Source organism: Mastacembelus armatus, chromosome 1 (assembly GCF_900324485.2).
Source record: "Mastacembelus armatus chromosome 1, fMasArm1.2, whole genome shotgun sequence".
Classification (NCBI taxonomy): domain Eukaryota; kingdom Metazoa; phylum Chordata; class Actinopteri; order Synbranchiformes; family Mastacembelidae; genus Mastacembelus; species Mastacembelus armatus.
The window spans coordinates 20,173,736-20,193,877 of NC_046633.1; the positions used below are offsets into that span (position 1 = coordinate 20,173,736).

At 42.0% G+C, this 20,142-nt stretch overlaps 1 protein-coding gene across 1 annotated transcript in view; it reads left to right on the forward strand.

Moving 5' to 3' along the window:
- Nucleotides 1-1,792: 1,792 nt before the first annotated feature.
- The window catches only part of LOC113127700 (adenylate cyclase 9), a 30,552-nt gene continuing 12,202 nt past the window's right edge, over nucleotides 1,793-20,142 (forward strand). The window contains exons 1-3 of the mRNA XM_026302397.2: nucleotides 1,793-4,828; nucleotides 19,172-19,383; nucleotides 19,878-19,985. Coding sequence (XP_026158182.1) covers nucleotides 2,929-4,828; nucleotides 19,172-19,383; nucleotides 19,878-19,985 — 2,220 coding nt within the window. The 5' untranslated portion in view covers nucleotides 1,793-2,928. The remainder of the gene's footprint in view (nucleotides 4,829-19,171; nucleotides 19,384-19,877; nucleotides 19,986-20,142) is intronic.

Below are 20,142 nucleotides of genomic sequence, written 5' to 3' on the forward strand. Positions count from 1 at the left end.
TCCTAAAATCGCCTCTGGTGGGCAATGCATGTAATGTCTATAAACAGCAGCCTAGCGCTTGTTAAATATGTTAATCATTTAGAGTCAGTAAAAATGAAAATAAGGCACAGTAGAGACACTGTGGAAACCATTCATGTGTGACTTTAGAGCTCCACTCTAGACACCAACCCACCACCAGGTGTCAAGTTAGACAGAGACAAGCAGTTTGGACTCTCAGCCAGCTCAGAGTCTGCCTTCAAATTAAAGGCACCTATTTTCTTTGTGTTTTACTTTGGTACTATGCTACTTGTTGTTTTTAAATACAGTCCAGCTAACCTTAGTTCATATTCCATTAGCTACAGGTTGACCATATTTATCATTATATGGACCACACTAACAAGGTATGGATTATGGTGTTAGGCTAAGTTACTAGATAGCAGTGAAATAGCACTTTGTGATGAAATTTTCATTATCACTAATATTATTTCTAGTTAAACTGTTCTGACTGTTTGTACACATTTAGTCATTATTCAACCAGCTTTGAGACTTTCAGTCTAATTCAGTGTCTTTTATCATAAAGCCAAGAGCAGCAGATGAAAATGAGCTGGTTTGACTCTAATAAACAGAAACAATTATCTTTAATGTTTAATTGTTTATTATAGGACTTGTAGTGTGTTGTTAATCCTGTTACTGCTGCTTTACTGGACAGAAGCACATGGTTTTTCAGTGGATGCTGTCTTGGAAATCACATATTGGCCGCACATTGAAAGGCAGGACCGGATGCGGTGCTTTGTGAAGCTGTGGTTCGCTTGACAGGCTCGTCCCACCAACCCGCACCACCACAACAGCTGGGGGAGCATTTCCGCCCCAGTCACAGCGAAGATGGTGGCAGTTACAGGAGCAAAGACTTTACACTCGCCCGGATAAGACGGAAAACCAGCCGCAAAACTCCCGCTGCGGGTCTGCCTGCATTTAGTCCCCAGCTCCAGCAGGGAGCTACATCAGGGGAAAAGGGTGGCAACCAGCGGCGGACGGAAGAGGACGCACCGCAGCTAGAGCGCACAGTGTTGTGTTTGTTGGACACATGCATGCCAGCGAAAACTAGTGCTATCCAGACCTGCCTTAAGGAACTGGTTAAGATAAAGAGACAGTGCTGTTTGTGGGGCGTCTTCTTTGGATAATCCCAACGAGGAGCTGTTCAAGGGCTTTTCTTCAGCGCTCTCGGGATTTTCTGCTTCTTTGCTCTGGGGGAATGCGAGGAGAGGAAACCCAGCCTCAGCTCCAAATAACCAGAGACTCCTAACTGGGGCTCCTGTCCAAACGCAGGAAATACGGCCTGGGAAAAGTTTGGGAGCTATTGGCAACGAGAGGGGGCCTGTAGTTGACGTTTTGCACGCGGTGTAAGACTTGTTTTAGTTCATGTTAGTTATTTGGGATTTAGCGCCCCGGCTGTTCCACACAATAAGGTGAAGGAAACATTTATATGTTTCATGCCGCTGGTGTTGTTATTGCAAGAGTTTTGATCATCACTATTTATAGACCAGCCTGTTCCGACCGAGGGTGTTTCTCATAGCTGTATGTTTTGCCAACTGCGCGCAACAAGTTGCAGACACTCCCAGCAGAGGCAAACCTAGGCTTAATTTGGACCAGCGGATGGTATTTTTTGCGCTTCTCTTTTTGGATTACGCGTCTTTGAATAGCGCATACCCCTCCCCGACACCCTCTTTGGAAGGCAGAGGGGGAATAAATGGTAGAGATCCGGAGAGGGAGTTCAGGAAAGGACGGGGCTGGATCCGTGGGAACAGGCCTGCCTGTCAGGCCTTTTATGATCTGAATCTTGGACTGGACAGGGCTTCAAAATAACTCGGTCTGGAACATTTGCCAGGGCCCGCTGGAATAAAGATGGAAGGAGGATGTATGAGAATAAGAAATGCAAATCTTAGCACACTGAGCCATACATGAGAAGGAGTGTAGTGGCAGGTAAAGAGTCTTAATTACACATCGCCAAGTTTTAAAATTGACAGAATTAAGAGAAAACCCACATTTTGGTTATTGTTATGTGAAACTTCCACAACATATCAAACCAACTAACTGTCCGAAACAAGAACAAAGTGTTTTTTAATGAGCTGATTATCCTTGACCTTATTGTTCTTGTAGTTTTCATGTTGTGTGATGACAGAGTTGATAACAGGCATGTTTTATCACAGAAATATAGGGACTAGAGTTGGAGAGTGAAGCGTGAAGTGTCCATTTGTCGCTCAGGTTGTGGACTATCTGGGCACTAAGTGTTGACAGCCTCTTATCTGTAGCCTTCTGCTCATACAATGAAGCCCTGGACCTGATCTAACTGACGCGGTCGGACTTTGTAATGTCAGTAGTATCGAAATATTGCACACGTTTAGAGGAGGTCATTTCCAGTCATGTAACGTCAAGACTGACTTGATGAAGGCATTAGACCCCGTTGCTTCACTAACCAATCCCTTCCCAGAAGGATGTTCACTTCAGGAGCAGAAAGAGTGATGACAGTGTTTTTACCGCAGCTGGAGAGAAAGCCGGGCTCAAACCCAGAGCCTCTTTGGAGAAGGATCCATGTTATATGAGTACTGACGCAAACCCGGGGTCGGATAATGAACTGCTTAAGAGTCTGGAACGGCGCATCTGATGTGAGTGAGTGTGCAGGCTGCTGTGTGCGTAGCAAAGACGTCTGTGCCGTGCTCACCATTCATGCAGTGTGATTATTCCAACAAACACCTTTGCTCTCCCTCGCTCCTTCTCCGTCTGCCTGCCTGCCTGTCACTCTCTCACCGCCGCATCCTCCCTCCTCTCCGTGCCACATGTTAGCACACCGCGCCCACGCACCGCATCTAATTGCCTGAGCGCCATCAGAAGATATTATTAACAATTAACACCTCTCCTGCACCCCTCGTCCCCCGCGTCATACCAGTCAACATGGCCACTCTGCAGCATCACCGGCAGCTTCTCAGGCATGGCACAGAAGTGAGCTGCGCCTCCAGCGGGGACGGCGCCGTGACCGTTCGCATTACCAACAGCGCGCCACACGTGCATCAACATGAGTCACTAAGGGCTGCCAACAGTGGCGCAGGGGGCGGAGGAGGAGCTAAGGGCTATGGCGCTGTGAGTAAAATGAACCCTAATCTTCACAAATACAGTATCTCGTCCAGCTGCAGCTCAGCAGACTCCAGGCCAGCTGTGACCTCCACTTCCAGGATGCACAGGAAGATGCCGCCACTGTTTGAACGCTCTGCTGCCCAATGCTGGGACCCCAAGTTTGACTCTCCCGTCCTGGAAGAGGCTTGTCAAGAGAGGTGCTTTCCTCAGACACAGCGGCGATTCCGTTATGTCCTGTTCTACCTGGCAGTGGCAGCCGTGCTCTGGGCAGTGTATTTTGGGGTCAATAGTGACCGCTGCAACCCCGTGACCTTCCTCGCCCCCACTGCCTCCTTTCTGGTCCTTTTAGTGCTCCTCTTTTTGTTCACTTTAACTCAGCCCTACGCAAGGCTGTACAACCAGACATCCCTGTTCCTGATAGCCATCACCTTTGCCATCACCTTAGCTCCACAGATGCAGACTACTAGTTACACTGAGCAAATGTGGGCTGATGGTGGAAATGCCTCACATCTCTCGCCAGATGAAGTAGCATCTCCTCCAACTCCTTGCATCTCCCCTGTAGGCACCTTTTCCCTGTGCATGGAGGTTTTGTTGCTGTTATACAGTGTCCTCCACGTGCGTCTGTATGCCTCAATAATGCTGGGCTTCCTGTATTCTATATTATTTGAGGCAATAGGATGGCTACCATTGCTTCAAAGGAGCTATGACACTACCAGATGGGGGACAGGGTTAGTGGTAGGTTCTGATCAGGAAGGGGACATCCTCCATTGGCTCGGTCCAGCCAAAGCTCTGCTCCACTTGTGTGCCCATGTCATTGGCATCCACCTATTTATCATGTCAGAAGTGCGTTCGCGCAGCACTTTCCTCAAAGTAGGCCAGGCTATCATGCATGGCAAAGACTTAGAAGTGGAGAAGGCCTTGAAGGAACGTATGATCCACTCAGTCATGCCGCAGAGAGTTGCAGATGAGCTGTTGAAGCAGGGTGATGATGAGGGTGGTGGTGAGAACTCTGGCAAGCGGTATTCCTCTGGTGCTTGCTCTGCCTCAGCCGTCTCTGTGGGTGGTGGAGGAAGCAGTGGAGTGTCACAAGTCCAAAGTGCCACAAGCCCCAGGAACCACTCTCACAACAATCACAAACGCAAAAAGACCTCCATTCCCCGTGAACAGATAATATTTCGGCCCTTTAACATGAAACGCATGGAGCCTGTCAGCATTCTCTTTGCAGACATTGTGGGTTTCACCAAAATGTCTGCCAATAAATCTGCACCAGCCTTGGTGGGCCTTCTCAATGATCTGTTTGGACGTTTTGACCGGCTCTGTGAACTAACCTTTTGTGAAAAAATCAGCACTCTGGGAGATTGCTACTACTGTGTAGCAGGCTGCCCTGAGCCCAGACCGGACCACGCCTACTGCTGTGTAGAGATGGGCCTGGGTATGATCCAAGCCATCGAGCAGTTCTGCCAGGAGACACATGAGACTGTCAGCATGCGTGTTGGCGTCCATACCGGCACTGTCCTGTGTGGGATCCTGGGAATGAAGCGCTTCAAATTTGACGTATGGTCAAATGATGTCAATCTGGCTAATTTGATGGAGCAGCTGGGTGTGGCAGGCAAGGTCCATCTGTCAGAAGCCACAGCTCGATTCCTGGATGACCGTTACCAGATAGAGGATGGATGTGTGGCAGAGAGAGCCGGGCAGAGTGTGATGGAGAAACTGAAAGGTAAGTGTCTGTTCATCTCTGGCATCCATGCAACAGAAATACACAATAAACCACAGTTAAATATTGTGTTATAGCAATTCAAGGCAGTCGCAAAAATAACTGGTCTTGAACACAGGTTTCACTGCTAAACTGTTATGTTAAAAGACAAATTTTCAATTTTAAAATGATCAATACATTTATCTTCAAAATTAACTGACTTTGTTAACCACGCTGAGTGCTGAACTCAGACGTACACCATACAGCGCAACAAAGGCTCAAAATACATGATATGAGCAGGACTTTATTTAAAGTCATACTCTACAGGATGTCTGATGTACTGTCTGAACATGGTCATCAAGGTTGAGTGGGGTCACTGCCTGTCCAAACAATACTAAGATATGTTATCTGACCAGTTAGTCCTGTTGAAACTGTAGTAAGCAAAAGCAAATGCAAGGGACAGGCTTCAAAAAGAAGTGCAGAGCACCAGGAAGAGAGATGTGTTTGGGTTTTCACCAACTGTGGGTAATTCAGTATTGGTAGCATTGCTTGTCCACGGCGTGCTGGGTGCCACTGCTTTAATGCTTTAGGCAAGACTTTGCTATAGATTCTCCACCGGGTTGAATGATTTGCCTCAGATATCTTTGTCAAGATTATATAAACTGCCAATCATCACACATTGCTTAATGTATTTCATGAAAGCTGCAGGAGTGAGTCATATCTGTTTTCAGAAGTGTCAGTGCAGGTACACGCTGAGGAATTTACACTGGAAAATGAGCAATATTTTCATGCTTCACAGTACTTTAAAGAAAGATGAGAGGTTTAGGCTAGGTGAAGTATGAACTGTGCAGACCTCTTAAACATCCACAAGTAGAGTGTAGGAGTATATTATATCCACTTTAGTAAAAGCTGTTACAAAATAAAAAGATTACAATATAACCAATCTAACTTTTTTATTCTAAAAAAAGTAGAATAAAAATGAAATTCACCAAATCACAGAATCACGTCGGAGCAAGTTTGATGCTGTCAAATGTGCATTTCAGCGGCTTGTGTTTACTTGTCAGTCAGTCAGTTAAGTGACATTCACACTCTTATATCCTTAGGTGACCCAGTGACCGTCACACTTTTCTTTTGCCTACACTTTCTGACGAATTTTGCAATCTGTGTCAGGCTGTGTGTTTGTGTTCATGTATTCTTTAGCAAATTTTCACTGAAGCACATTAGGACTTGTATCTCTGTCTCATAAGAACCTGGTTATCTTTTTTAACTTTGGCTTTTTTTTTTTTTAATTCAAACGAGAGATCCAGTGATTTTTATATACTCTGTATTTGTGCTTTGCCTTGCTTGCTTCCAGCACTCCTACTGAATTCATTGTACTCCTCCGTCTTTTGTGATCCAGTTTTGCCATGTCTTTTCTGTTTCTAGTACACAAACACATTTGTAGTTTTCAGTGGGTGGGAGTGGGGGGGGGTGTTGTTAATCTGGTCTTTATATCCTGTCTGTATGTGCTGTGTTAATGTGTTTTCAGTATCCCCTTGTTGAGTGTTGTTGCCTGGTGAAATGAGGTTGTTGTGTTTTTGGGCTTGTGTGTTTGCATTAGCTTGTATACATTTTTAGTTCCTATTGCACAATAGCAGGACGTTGTATAGCTCCAGATTTAAAGATTTAAACCTGGAGCTGCTGCCTCGGTATTATAGAGTGAAACTGACACCTTGTCAGTTTCAGTCTGTGTGACTTTGGAGGTACTGTTCGTGTGTATATTTTAGTGTATGCATGTGCATATAGACATATGGCCGCATGTGTTTCATTTGTGTGACACACATATACGCCCATGTGTACAAACAAGTCTGTCCTTCCAGTGCAGTTTATTTGTGACAAGTCCATGCCCCAGGCTGGTTACTCTGTGCTAAATCAAACATTTCACCTAAATATGTGGTGGCAAATGGCAAACCATAACCAGGACAGCCCCAGTGGGCCATGGGCTTTGCAAGTCCTTTCTCTATTTGGATTCATTTGCTGTTCTATTGTAAAGATTTGAACTGTGAAGTAGCTTACTTTTGAACCCCCTTTAATCAGCATTTCCATTAGGTTCTAACTCTCTCACAGCAGTGGAATCATTTTCTTGTGAAAGAAATATTTATTTTTATTACAGCTCCACTTTGTCATAGTCTTGTCTATTGTGTTGTTGATTGGCAATTCGTCCTGTGCAGACTGACAGTGAAACTGCCTCCTTTCCTTTTGTTTTCTGAGTCATGGATATTTGACACCTAAATCACCATGATGCACTGTAAGTAGGTCATTGACAAGCTATGTGCCTGATTTCATGGAAATATATGAAGGAGTTTGTGTGAATTTCAGACACTTTCAAACTAGTGTGTTGAGATATGGATATTTTGCTTCACAAAACACGTTGACATGTGACAGTAAGAGAAGGATGAGTATAAATAATAAAATGAATACTCAGTTTCAGGTAGTGGGCATTCTGGCTCATTGTCACGCTTAAAACAGAACCACGCCATTGTCAGTGTTATTTTTTCTTTTCATACTGCACAGTCCAGAGCCATAAGATCAGCTGATTACTTGATCAACAAAAAAATCTTCATAGGCGTCTTAACTATTAAGTCAGTTTTCTGGCAAACATATCCCATATTTTCCATTATCTTATCATATAATCAAATGATTCATTTCACAAACCCAATAGATAAATAGATAATGAAATTCAATATATCAAAATAATTTGACAGATTTTGTTAGTTCTGAGAGGCTCCTTAGACACAAAATCAGTAGGAAAAATGCACCTCGACAGCAGCACAGGAGAAAAAGTGCAATATTTCACTTGGCTCTCTGCAGCAGCTTTAGCCATATGTAAGTATGTAAGAGAGAGTTTCTCTCTGCTTTATTATAATTGCAGCTCGTCCTCAAATCTTCACCCTCCGATGAGAGCTGCAGCGCTGTGTGGCCAGTCAAACAAAGTGTCTGTGTGCATGTGTTTTATAATAAAGATAAGACACCCAGGACATAAAACAAAATGATGATCAAAGTCTTTGTGTCTTAGATACACAGATATACATGTTTACACAAAGAGATGTATCACTCAGAAATGAGCACAAAGGTCAGAAACTAATTTAGGCCTTGAAGCTCTGTACAGTAAAGTTTGTATAAAATTCAATACAACCATTTTTTGTCTCTTCTTCTGCTCTTTTCCTACTGGGTCCGTGCTATGTGTACATTTGTATAAGCCCATCACATAGCAATGCTCTATGAAGTCTTAGGGCTGAGGTGCAACTCAGTTTTGTTTTGCCTTTGCTACTTCTGCCTCCTTGGTTTTCAGCAGCACTGTTGCTCCAAGGTTCAAAGGTCCTTTAACAGGTCTGCCTGTTAGTGTGTATGATAACAGAATGAAAAGAAAAATCCTGTTTGTTATCACTGGAGCTGAACATGTAAAAACAGAGGAGAGACAGAGACCAGGCAGGAATTTATCGTTGAAGAGAAAAAAGAGAGATAACAGTGGGTTTTTGATGTGGAAGAATAATCATCATAAGTTGCTATTTACATAGGCTGTTTCAGCAAGTTTTGTACTATAATTTATGTCTTCATCCGAGGTGTGACAATCATGTGCGGCAAAAGTGCTCGTGTGCAGTCAAAGAGCACAGGGTTCATGTTTTATTACTCACTTTCTGCTGTAGGGTTACCCCTTTCTGAGCCAGGGAACAAATCACTTGTTGCTGATAACATACTGGAAAAACGCTTTCAAACGTAACTTGTCTACCCTGTACAGTTCCCCTTCACTGATGTCCAGCACATCAGCACTGTGCCGCTACACTGGTAAAGTGGTTTGAAGCAGTTTTTATTCAGCTAAGGTAAAGTTGAGAGTTCAGCATAGAAGAGTGCAGAGTATACAGTACAAGGCTACTCATTCTGTGCAGAGCTCTTTTCTGTCTGTTCAGTTATGGTCACTGTTACTACTTGTGCAATATACAAAGTCATTATCTTCATTTAAAACAAATTGGGTAATATAATATAACACAGATCACTTATTGTGCCCCAGGGCATTTCTGTATGCCTGATGTAGCAGGCTCTGTTAAGAAAATGGAAAAGTGACAATTTTAACAATCCGTTTTATTTTTGGAGGCCAATGTATAAAACCAGTTTCTAAAGCTTTGTCTGTTCTCAGTAGCAACAGGGACGGAAGGGCTTCGGTCAGGCAGGTGACCAAGAACCCAGTGGTCAAGTCCTCTGCAGAAGTGGGAGAACCTGCTAGAAGCACAAGCAGGGAGGGCAATAAATCATAATTTAACACCCAGTGTATGCCATTCCAGTTGCTGTCTAATAAACTTTCTTTTATTCATTCACCCCACATATTTCACTAGAGGTTTGTCATTCCTATTGCTCAGGAATGTGTTGAGTCAAATATGTCCGTGTGTGTGTTTAGTGTTGATAAGCGTGCCCAGCCCTGTCCTGGCCTGATTGTAGATGTGTAGTGTACACAGACATGCACACTTTATCTTTGGCTGGTCTTTCAGGCACTTCATATAATACACCATGCTATTTTTGGTAGACATCTGAGTTAACTTCTGTAATTAACTGAATCCCAAACTAATGAGTCACCTGCGTGTATTGTTTTTAATCTTTCTGACACGTCTGTCCAGTTTTTTCACTGTGAGAGAAACCTAAGGTTACACATACTGAAGTTTGAATGTGAGGCATTCAGTGAGGCATTACATAACAGTGTCAGGGCACATTACTTACAGTCTTTACACGTGTCTGTTTGCCTGTATTTACCAGGCACTGCAATATTAGGTCTTAGCTTTTATTGTGGCCACATGAAGCAATACAATGTTTTACTGAAAAGCAACTTGTGGGTGGGTTTGCTCACTACCTGCTCTCATTTGCTGTTTTAGTCCTATGTGATTATACTTTTCTTCTGAGGTGCCATCTTAAAGTATTGTTGGTCTTGGCAGTGAAATCGTAATTTGAAACCCAGTGCAGTGTTCGATCCTTTGAGTTCATAGTGTACATTACAGAGGTAGAAATGTGGGAGGAGGGAACGAGGGGGATAACATTCATCAAGTTCTGTGGCTTGGTTCAAACCATGGATATTGCAGTTTTGTGGTAAGCTGCAGTTCAGACCACTAGCCCACCATAAGTGGTGTTTTGCAATGCTGTTATTTTGGGAAAATGTTGGAAATGTTGAAGTCTGCCTTCCCTTGCACATTTCTGGCCATCAAATGCTGGCTAGTCCTGATAATTCACTTCCTGGGGACAAGGGCCTACCTGATGTGCCTGTTGTGCTTGTACTAATTGACCATCTCATACAAAATGCATCACTGTCAGATTAGTAGATGTCCACAGCTGAATGAGTGTGTGTTTCTTGTAGGGAAGGGGGATGATTAAAGGCTGAGTCATGGAGTTCTGTAAACTTTGATTTTGAGTTTGAGTACATTTATGTCTGCAACACACTAAAAAGAGCTCCATAGCTGTATGTATTATCGGGCAGCTGCAGCTAGTTGTGTCTTCTGCACTGTGTATTTGTGTGTGTGTGTGTTTGTGTGTGTGTGCCAACTACAGTGTGCTGTGCCGGTGCTATGTTAAACGGTGGTTCTGAATAATACATATAGAGCCTCAAGCCTGCTGAAAAAATCTATGAGATTCCTTTGCACTGGTTTAAATAGTCGATGTACTTATGAGAGAGCGAAGGAGCGTTTGGAGCCAGTGTGAGGAAAAGTAAGGATGAGATTTGGGCAGTCACAGACATGCTGAGCCATAAGTAAAGAAAAGGAGTCAAGATTAGGAACTTTTAGACCAACAACTTTGCTTAAATATTTTGCTGAATTGTAAATTCTAGTGCAGATGTTGTATTTATTTAACATCAGCAAATCAAAAGGTCAACTTTTGATACAGTCATAGAGGCACATAACCACATCTGGAAAGCATGTGGTGACTTTTTACTGTTTATACAGTTTGTTTAATTTGTTAAATTCATAAAATGTTACACAAAAAGCACTGTAGTGAAGTTGTTTTTAGGCATCCACTACTTAATTCTCTCAGAGTTGATTAGTTTTCTCCTTTGTCTATGTAGCTATTAATAATCAAAAACAAAGTAGTATATATTTTATATTCTGTTTATTTTTGTGGTGATGACTGGATGCTTTGTTGTTTGTTCTGATCTGTTTTGCTCGGCATACCCACCTTCATTAATTCTGCCTACTTCAGTCAGTTTTATCATGTGCTTCCCAGCATGCACTTTGATCTAAAAGAAGCAATATGATATTTCATTCATTATTTCATCCACTATTTCAGAACTGACTCCAGTATTGATTTCATTGCATTCAGGTCAATTTAAGTATCTCTGCCTCTACTTGATAGTGTTGAATGTTGATGTTTTCAAACTTCCTATTTAAAAAAAAAAAAGACCCACTGAAGTAAAATGACACTTTAGCGGCCACTGCAAATTTCAGATAAAATAACTGAAATGATTAACATTTGCAGAATGACAATGGCTATATATTTTCAGATATAGTATTTCTAAATATCTGCGATATCGGTCTGAAAATACTTGCTTTAACTTTTGAAAACTTCAGTCGAGCCCTAGCATAAACAGCATCTATTCCCTGGTGGCTTGTGGCAAGAGAGAGCTGTGTGACATTAGAAGGAAGAAGATTAGGGGGGGGAGCATATTTTCTGGTCACAACCCTTTTCCCAAGGATTTCCCAGAGTCTAGCTTTGGTCAGGAGGGGAGGTGTGTGTGTGTGTGTGTGTGTGTGTGTGTGTGTGTGTGTGTGTGAGGGTGTGCGTGCGTGTGTGTGTGTGTGTGTGGGCATCTTGGATTCATGACTTACAGTAGAATGATTCAGCCCATGCAACAAATGTATAACTCATATGAGTCAAGGCAATTCAAGGATATTTTTGCACATCTATAATATATTACATTAATGTAAGACCCAAGAATAAACATCTGTCACTCACTGCATGACCAGATTTTAATCTCATGTGCCAAGATGTTTAGAGTTTACATGTGGCCAAGTGTGTGAACATGCACAAAACAACATGACATACCAGTTGTCATCAGCATACGCTGTACAGCAGGGCCAAGGTCGGTCATTTCTTGTTCAAGGACTGTCCTCTGTGACTGGGCGACTGAGCCTCCCTGAGAGAAGCTCAGGGTCCCGGTGAAGTGAGACACTAAAATGCCTTTTAGCAGCTGTGTCTGTGTTTATGAGAGTGACGCAGTGACAGTCGGAGTGCGTCACTATTACTGTCAACCCGCTGCGCTACATGTTATACACAAACACTTGGAGGATTTACAGTGAGTGAAGAACCACTGAAAAACACATGGGGATTGATCAAGAAGGGACATATGCATTCTTTAACCATTTTGCCTTTACTAAACAGTAGTAAGGTTGGTGGAAAAGAAGTGGAAGAAAGAGGAATGATTACTCTTCCATTTGTGCTGCAAATCTCTGGTGACTATTCCTGTTAAACATTTTTGCCACATTGTTTAAGCACACAAAGCCACCAAAATATGTATGAAGGCAAAACAAAATGTAATTGTTTCCTAATATCAGACTTTGTAAATTGGTTCCAGTTAGAACCAGTTTTAGTTCTAGTTGTTTATCCTGATGTGACAGATTTTCTATTTGACCCATACCTACTATCCCACCAGGCTGCCTATAGAAGCTTTATTTGAATCCTTGCAGTGTAATTTAGAAAAGAGAGAAAGGAGGGAGGAAGGGAAAGGAAGGGAGGAAAAGGAGAGAGTGAGGAACTCCCTGGACTAAAACGATGGCACAAAAGAGGGAAGGGAGGAGGGATGGATGGATGGGACAGAGGAATGGGAGGGTATTTGAAGAAGGATTGTTTGAGAGCTGCATCCCTCGGTTCCATCAGCGTGTCCAAATATGGAGGCATCTGCTACTGCATGAGGCCTGTTCTCAAGACCCAGCACCGACCAGGGAGAAAACTGGAGGGTAGAAAAGGGAGGGGGGTTGGAGAAAAAACAGAGAGTGGTGGGAGAAAGTTTTAAGTGAAGGGAAGGTGGCTGAAAAATGAGAGCAGCAGAGACAGAGTAGCTTAATTTAACGATAGAGGTAGTGAGAGGTGCCAGGAGATGTAAGGTTTGGCAGGACAAAAGAGAAAAAGTTGAAGGCGAAGGTTTGAGTGATAGTTGAGTAAAGTTGGATAGTTGGAGGTCTGCAAATAAAGGAAAACAAGCTGAAGTCTAATTTTAGTTCTAGTTGTTTATTTTCTGAGTGTTCACAGCAGCAAGATGAAAGTGAAAAAAGAAAAGCTCAGATGAAGCTTAAAGACCGACGTGAAGATCAGACCTTGACTGACTTACTTTGTTCATTTCTCCTTCAGTTGAAGTTTCTTTGACGACATGTTGTGGTGTTATTAGTTTGAGCAAATCTTGACAGTGTCTGTTTTTGTCCTCCTTTGTCTTTTATATGCACACACACACAGTCATATTTCTGTGTGGGACCAGAGGGGAGTTGGCGACCTTTGGGTCACTTGGGATAGTTTTGATCATGTGGTTGGAAGCCACTATAAGGTCAAAGGTCATTTGTCAGGAAGTGCAGAGTGCGGGTTGCAGCGGCCCACTGGGGATTGTCTGAAATCTCAGCTTCAGTCTAAAACATTCAGGCACAAACAGGCACTCTCACAAGACGACTGCTGAACTGGGCCTGAGTGCACATGAGTATGTTTTACGCGTATTTTTGTTGTTCTGTGTCTGTGCGCTCTTAACCTGAGCTGTTGCACAAATGAAGTTATTGTTCTTATTCTATTGAAGCCAAGAGGCCGAATATGACAAAAACATGAGAATTCTGCATTAGGTCCTGTCATGTGAGTATAACTTTTGTGTGTGAGTGACTAGTGGTGTTGGTAGGAGCTTGGTTGTAACTGATGATGATTTTCATAGCAAAGTAATTTGTCTTACTTTTTGAAATGATGTGTTGTTTATTCAATATGATGTCAGCAAATGGTGAAAAAAGACTCATAATTTAATAGAGGACGAGGATGTCTATCAGCAGTGCCTCTGGATTTGATTTGATCTTGAAGCGTCAGCTGTTTGATGTTTTTGCTAAAGGAGTGAGTTAGATGTTTATGGTAATTATTTTATTAACATTTATATTAGCACAAGTGCTGTGTGTTTGTATGAGTGATAGTGTCAGTGAAGGATCACTTTTCTGATGTGTCCACAGTGTAAATGGTCTTTGGGTGTACATGTAAAATGTGACAGTTCAGCTACACTTCCTCTCCATCCATCCTTTTGTTCATTCATTCATTCATTCATTCATTCATTCATGTGTATGCCCATTTCACACTTGGTCCTCTGAAAGTTACTGCAGTTGTGTGTGTGTGTATGTGTGTGTGTGCATGTTGGGGGAGTTTTCTAATATATGAAGACATGAGGGGCAAAGGCGATCACACTGCAGTGCGCTACCTTGGATGAGTCATACCCATAAAAAAATGCTAAGCTGTGTGTGCACTATGTGAGAGTTCAGATATATCATCCATCCAATATTTCAAGCAAATGGATTTTCTGTAAAGGGTGTGCTCTCTTTGGGGCAGTGTCTTTTATATGAACTCACTATACATGTAGACACAGGAGACACAATCAACAGAAACAAATGCATTTACAACTGATTACTGTAGTTGCACTTACCAGGTTACAAATTAAAGAGGAATTCCAACTTAATTGTTTGTTGAGTATGAACATGATGTGCTAGGGTTAGATGTGTAGCAATTGGTATTGTCTTCACAGCCACAGATTTTGTATGGATTTCCTGGCACTTCAGTCTTTTTGTCCAGTTTTTTGGGTTTTATTAAATATTTGTTTGTTATTAAGTGTATCCAACTGCTTGTTATGGTTGCTTGTTATGAGGTTTTCCATGTCTTGTAGTTGCACATGTGTGATGTGCATGTAACTAAGCTTGCAGGCTGTAGTGTCAGTGACAGACGTCATTAATCTCAGGCAGCAGTCTCATGAATGGGGTGAAACTTGATTTGAATGTGTGTTCACTTAAGGCAGTCTCACACAAATCTGCTCAATTTCTGAATGCTCTATTGAACATTTGTGTGTGAATAGTGTGTGTGTGTGTGTTTGTGAGTGAGTGTGTGTGTGTGTGTACCAGCATGTTTTTGCTACATTGTTGGGACTGAAACCTGTTCACACAGTGACATGGGGACTTGTCTTCCTCGTGAGGATCAGTTCCATGTAAATCACTGAATTTTAAAGAGATGAGGTTAGGATTAGGTTTAGGTTTAGGCAACTAGTGGTTAAGGTTGAGGTTAGGGCAAGTCTTCAGGAAATGAGTCAGTGTAAAGTCTCCACAAGAAATGGAAACAAAGCTCAGTGCGTTTTGTGAGTTTCAGTAGATGTTAGGTACAGGTCTAACACAAATTTGAAATTTGTACCTGGCTGGAAGAAAACAGCTGGATCTGAGCTTTACAAGCCATGAACAAATTAGACTTAAATGGCTCTAACTTCACACACACTGTTCACTGCACTGCTTCCAATTAGATTTTATCCCACGGAGCGCTGGCATCTTACTTGAAAAAACATCTCATTAAAAATAGGCTTGCTTTTAACTGTGACATTGAAACCATATTTTTCATCCTTCTTTACAGGAGGTCTAATGTTATTACATGTATTTTAGGTTGGTTAGGGTCCCCAAGTCTGCTAGTGGATATGACTGTGTATGTATTTATGTATTGTATGGGCATTTCTGTGTCTTTGCTTGTATGTTTGGTGTAGTAGTAGCTGTCCTCAGCTGAACCCTTTCAGCTCCAGCCAGCTGGTTTGAATAAATCAATACAAACCACTGAGATGCATTCAGACTTTAGAGTGGTAGTGTTAGTTTCATTTCCAGAGTGATGCCTTTACAGGACATGCAGAAGATCAGTACATAAACACACATGCATGCAGATATACACACATTCACAGGAAAGCTCTTTGGTGTGTCTGAATGATTTTGGCTCTAAAATTCAGTAGTAAAGGATTGCTTTTGTTATGCTTTTGTGCCTGGATAAACACATAGAAGATACATGTAGTATTTGCAGTTCACATTCATAACTTTGGACTCAAGACACACACATTAACCTAATCTTTAATGTCAGTTATGTCAAGTCTTTAAATGCCCTCACAATTCAAGGCCTTTTTTAGAGTATAGAGCAGGCTGTCAGTCAAGTTAGCTGAAATGGAAGTAGACGAGGAATGTGGGTTATGCAAGGCATGCTAAACTCATTGACCTTCAAAGTACGCTTGATCGCTTCCTCCCCCTTGCCTTTTCTGTGCTGTTTGCCACTCTGCTTTTGTTATCTCCTCTATGTCTGTGTCTCTACTATGTCAGCATTTTGTCTCTCCTGTATACTTGGTAGAGTGGTAAAAACACAGGCATGAACAAGAATATTAAATATTAAATTCCATTTGGCTGCCTCAGTTTAAACCTCCTGCTACTGCTGCACACATGCATGCAGATATACACACATTCACAAGAAAGCTCTTTGCTCACTTTGACAATGCCATGACTTACTTTAATAGAACAGAGCTTTTGTTAATGTTATAACACCTGTGCTTTTTCTAAGATGATAAAATATCTGCTGCAAAAATTACCTTTGCAAAATTATTTACTTACTTATTTACTTCTTATGTACTACAGTTTGCTGATGATGTTGTTGATGTTTTTTATTCATGTTTTTTTGTCACTCATTAATATTGAATCCATGAGATTTTTTTGTAAAATAACAGAACATAACATAATGTCCATACAACACATAACTAGCATTTTGAACGGTGTGAATGCGGTTAATACTGTGCAGTCGTGGGCAGTCGTGACCTAATAGATAGGGAGTCGGACTTGTAACTTGAAAATTCCAGGTTTGAGTCTCAGGTCCGGCAGGAATTGTCGGTGGGATGGAGTGAATAGCCAGCGCCCTGTCCACCTTCAATACCACGATTGAGGTGAGACCCTTGATCAAGGCACCGGACCCCCAGTGGGCGCCACAGCACTGGCTGCCCACTGCTCTGGGTGTGTGTTCACTGCTGTGTGTGTGCACTTTGGGTGGTAATGGAATTTCCCCACTGTGGGACTAATAACTTAACTTAACTTAACATACAGTAGCTGCTTTAAGTCCTTATGCTGGCAATCTCCTGCTCTGTGTGTCAGCCTGTACATGTAAAATGTGACAGTTCAGCTACACTTCCTCTCCATCCATCCTTTTGTTCATTCATTCATTCATTCAGCCAACCATATGCTTCAGTTGTTGTACAGAGACCACTCTTGACATCCACTGAGATCTGATCAAGTACGCAAGGTTTATGGATGGCAGAGAGGCAGAGCTCTTGCATGACAGTGTGCTTGTATGGCTGTACATAATGAGGACCAGTTTTAACTTTATATTATGTGAATGAATACAGTTGTGTTAAGTGAAGACATTTTAGCTGCTCCTCCTGTCTTGACACATCAAAGGGGTGTTTGAGGGTTAGGATTTGGTTTTAGGGTTAAGGTTAGATATAAGGTTAGGGTTGGGGTATAGGCTTGGTTTTGGCATTTAGTTGTGATAGTTAAACTTAGGGTAAGGGCCTATATAATAATCATATCATTGTGAGTGTCCTCACAAAGATAGCATTTATGTGTGTGTCTTAATGCCTCAATGATCTCATAAATGGCCTTTGTCGCCTCAAGCCCTAAGTTAAGGCTGTTGTTGGCCTGGAGGATGGGCATGTCTGCCAAGTCTGCACTGTCCCAGAGCAGGAACAGGACACACAGGGCTTCTAGACTCCCAAGATAAGTTCTTTGTTAGTTACACATTCATAACTAATTTTATCTATGCAGACAAGGAAGCAAGTCAAAAAGCTGCACTGAAACTTAGTCATGGGTATTGGTTTCACAGTGGTCAACTCTGGCGAATTACTGTATGTATAGAGCTGCTGCTGGCAGATTAACCCCGGGTCAGTTAAACAATCATATACCAAATCATCAGCCAAAAATATGAGCCGTTGTACAGGATTAACTGGAATTCAAACCTAGGGTTGGTGGGAGTATTACTAGTGTAGCTGCTGCTCAACAAGGGTGACACATCATCTTATATTGTTTCTCATAGCTGTATAATAAAAAAAACAGGGCATGCATCAACAGGAAAAGAGTTCAAAAGTTTAATGATCAACGTTCCCTTTTTTTTAAAAGGGTAATTCCAGACCATTTTGCTTATTTTTTGTCCTTGTCTACATTCATATAGTTACAGATAAGTAACTCCAGATCACTTTCAAACTTAATGGAGAACGTCTTGTAATAGCAAAAATGGAACTGAATAAAAGCTGCATTTTACGTAGGAGTTTAGTTGCATGTTTATTCTACATAGTGAGTGTCAAGTATATTTAGAGACCAAATAAATGTTTTCATTAAAAAAAACTAATACAAAACTGAAATTAAACACATCAGATACTTTTGAATTTGATATTTGTAAATATCAATTTTTCCAGTGATAATCCAAAATATGGCAAAAAGCAGTAATACTGTATATTTGTCCCAGAATTATTTATCTCACATACATAAAGGAAGAACTCATGCTCATAGAGGAGTGCTTCTTCAAAGAGTAAATAGTGTAAGTGAAATGTAACATCAGCAATCAGTTTGAAGCAGGGAGCCTATAAACAATCCTGGACATGCCTTTACAGCCTATAGATCATCCCGTGCTAATAGGGTTAACATCTTTAGCTGTTTGAACAAAGAGGCCAGCTAGCCAGGTTAATGTGTGTTTGGACAGGCTGATTGCAGCTGGCTACGGGCCACCACTCTAATCCAATGTTTGTGTAATTCCTTGTTGGCCCTACATCAGTATGAACATGGCCAGAGCTCTGGGCAAACATAGTTGTTAAGACACCCACTGTTGCATTACCACATCCTTGTCAGCATGTGTGCATCAGCAGAGAGATGATTTTAGTGATTGGCCGATGAAGGGATATCTTTGAAGCTGTAGCAAGCATGCACTGAGTATTTGTGCTTGATACGTGCCATAAGCAACCAGTTAGCAATGGTGTAATCACTAACTGTCCTGACTTATTCTTTCAGCACCAGCTTAGAGTACGTAGATGACATATGCAGCAAGCCTCACATTAGAGCACATGTTACTCAGTCAATGATAGGTATAAATAAATTGCTCATTATTTTGTGATGCTCGTACCTTTTGTGTTGCTGAAAGGAATGTGTTCACAGTGTAACCATCCTGAATGATGCCTTTTAAAAACATCTCCGTGTTAATTGCCACTATCTTGAGATCTGTGGGTAACAGTGCTTTCCTGCACTGCTTTGTTCTGTTTTGTAAAGTTGTAAAGTGAACGTTTTGTTGTTTTCTGTCTTTCCTAAGGACTGAAGACCTACTTGATCTCAGGGAGGAGGTTGGATCATGATGTGCAGTGTGGCTGTTCTCAGGTGGGACTGCCAGGTGGGGATTTTGTTGGGGTTGACCTGTCCTCCTGTCCTCATGCTCGCACACCAGACCTCATCCCTGGAGCAGCGCAGGCTGCTGAGCCCCTGCTGCCCCACCAACCACCAGACAGAATTGGGGTAGGAGTAAAGGTAAAAAACAAAGCAAACTGATGGTGATTGTTGCATTGAGAAACAACATCAAATCTATGGAATTAAAACTAATATTTACTCAGTTCTTCTGATGATGACTGTCCCTTTTGAAGCTTTTGTAAATTTAGTGGGCAATGTTGTACTCCACACCCTGCAACATGATGAAAGGTGTTGCTGTAACAGTTGTACAGCTGTTCAATATTTCTCCTTTAATCTAGTCATTGCAAAAGTTACAGTAAGCTTTGAAATTATGAAAGTTTTTTAAAAATATTGAGCATGACCTTCATTACTCTCAAATGTGAATCACTCACCCAGTCATTTTGGCTCCATACCTGCTCTTGTTCTAGTTCTATGGGGAAGATAATGATGTCAGAGACTATGGCCTGACTTCAATCATTCATAGATATGGATTGAAGATTGTATTTTTCAAACTGCTCTGTATGATATGTTTTTAATTTTCAACCACACACCCTGCTCTCCTTTTCTCTTTCTAGCCTCCCTGTGCGTCTCACAGTGTGGTCTTGTCTTCGGGGGCAGAGAAAAGTGATGATGTGGCTGTGCTGAATGGCTGCCAGGAAGATCGCAAGACCAGCAGTGCCAAGGTACAACACACATGCATGCACAGTGACAGCACCAGTGCACTTGACAAGCACCTCTTTAAGTGTTTGTCACTTAAGCTACTCAACAATCTTGTCCCGTGCCCTCTCTCTTTGTTCCCTTTCTCTTTGCCATTCCCATCCCTTATCCGTTGACTCTTGT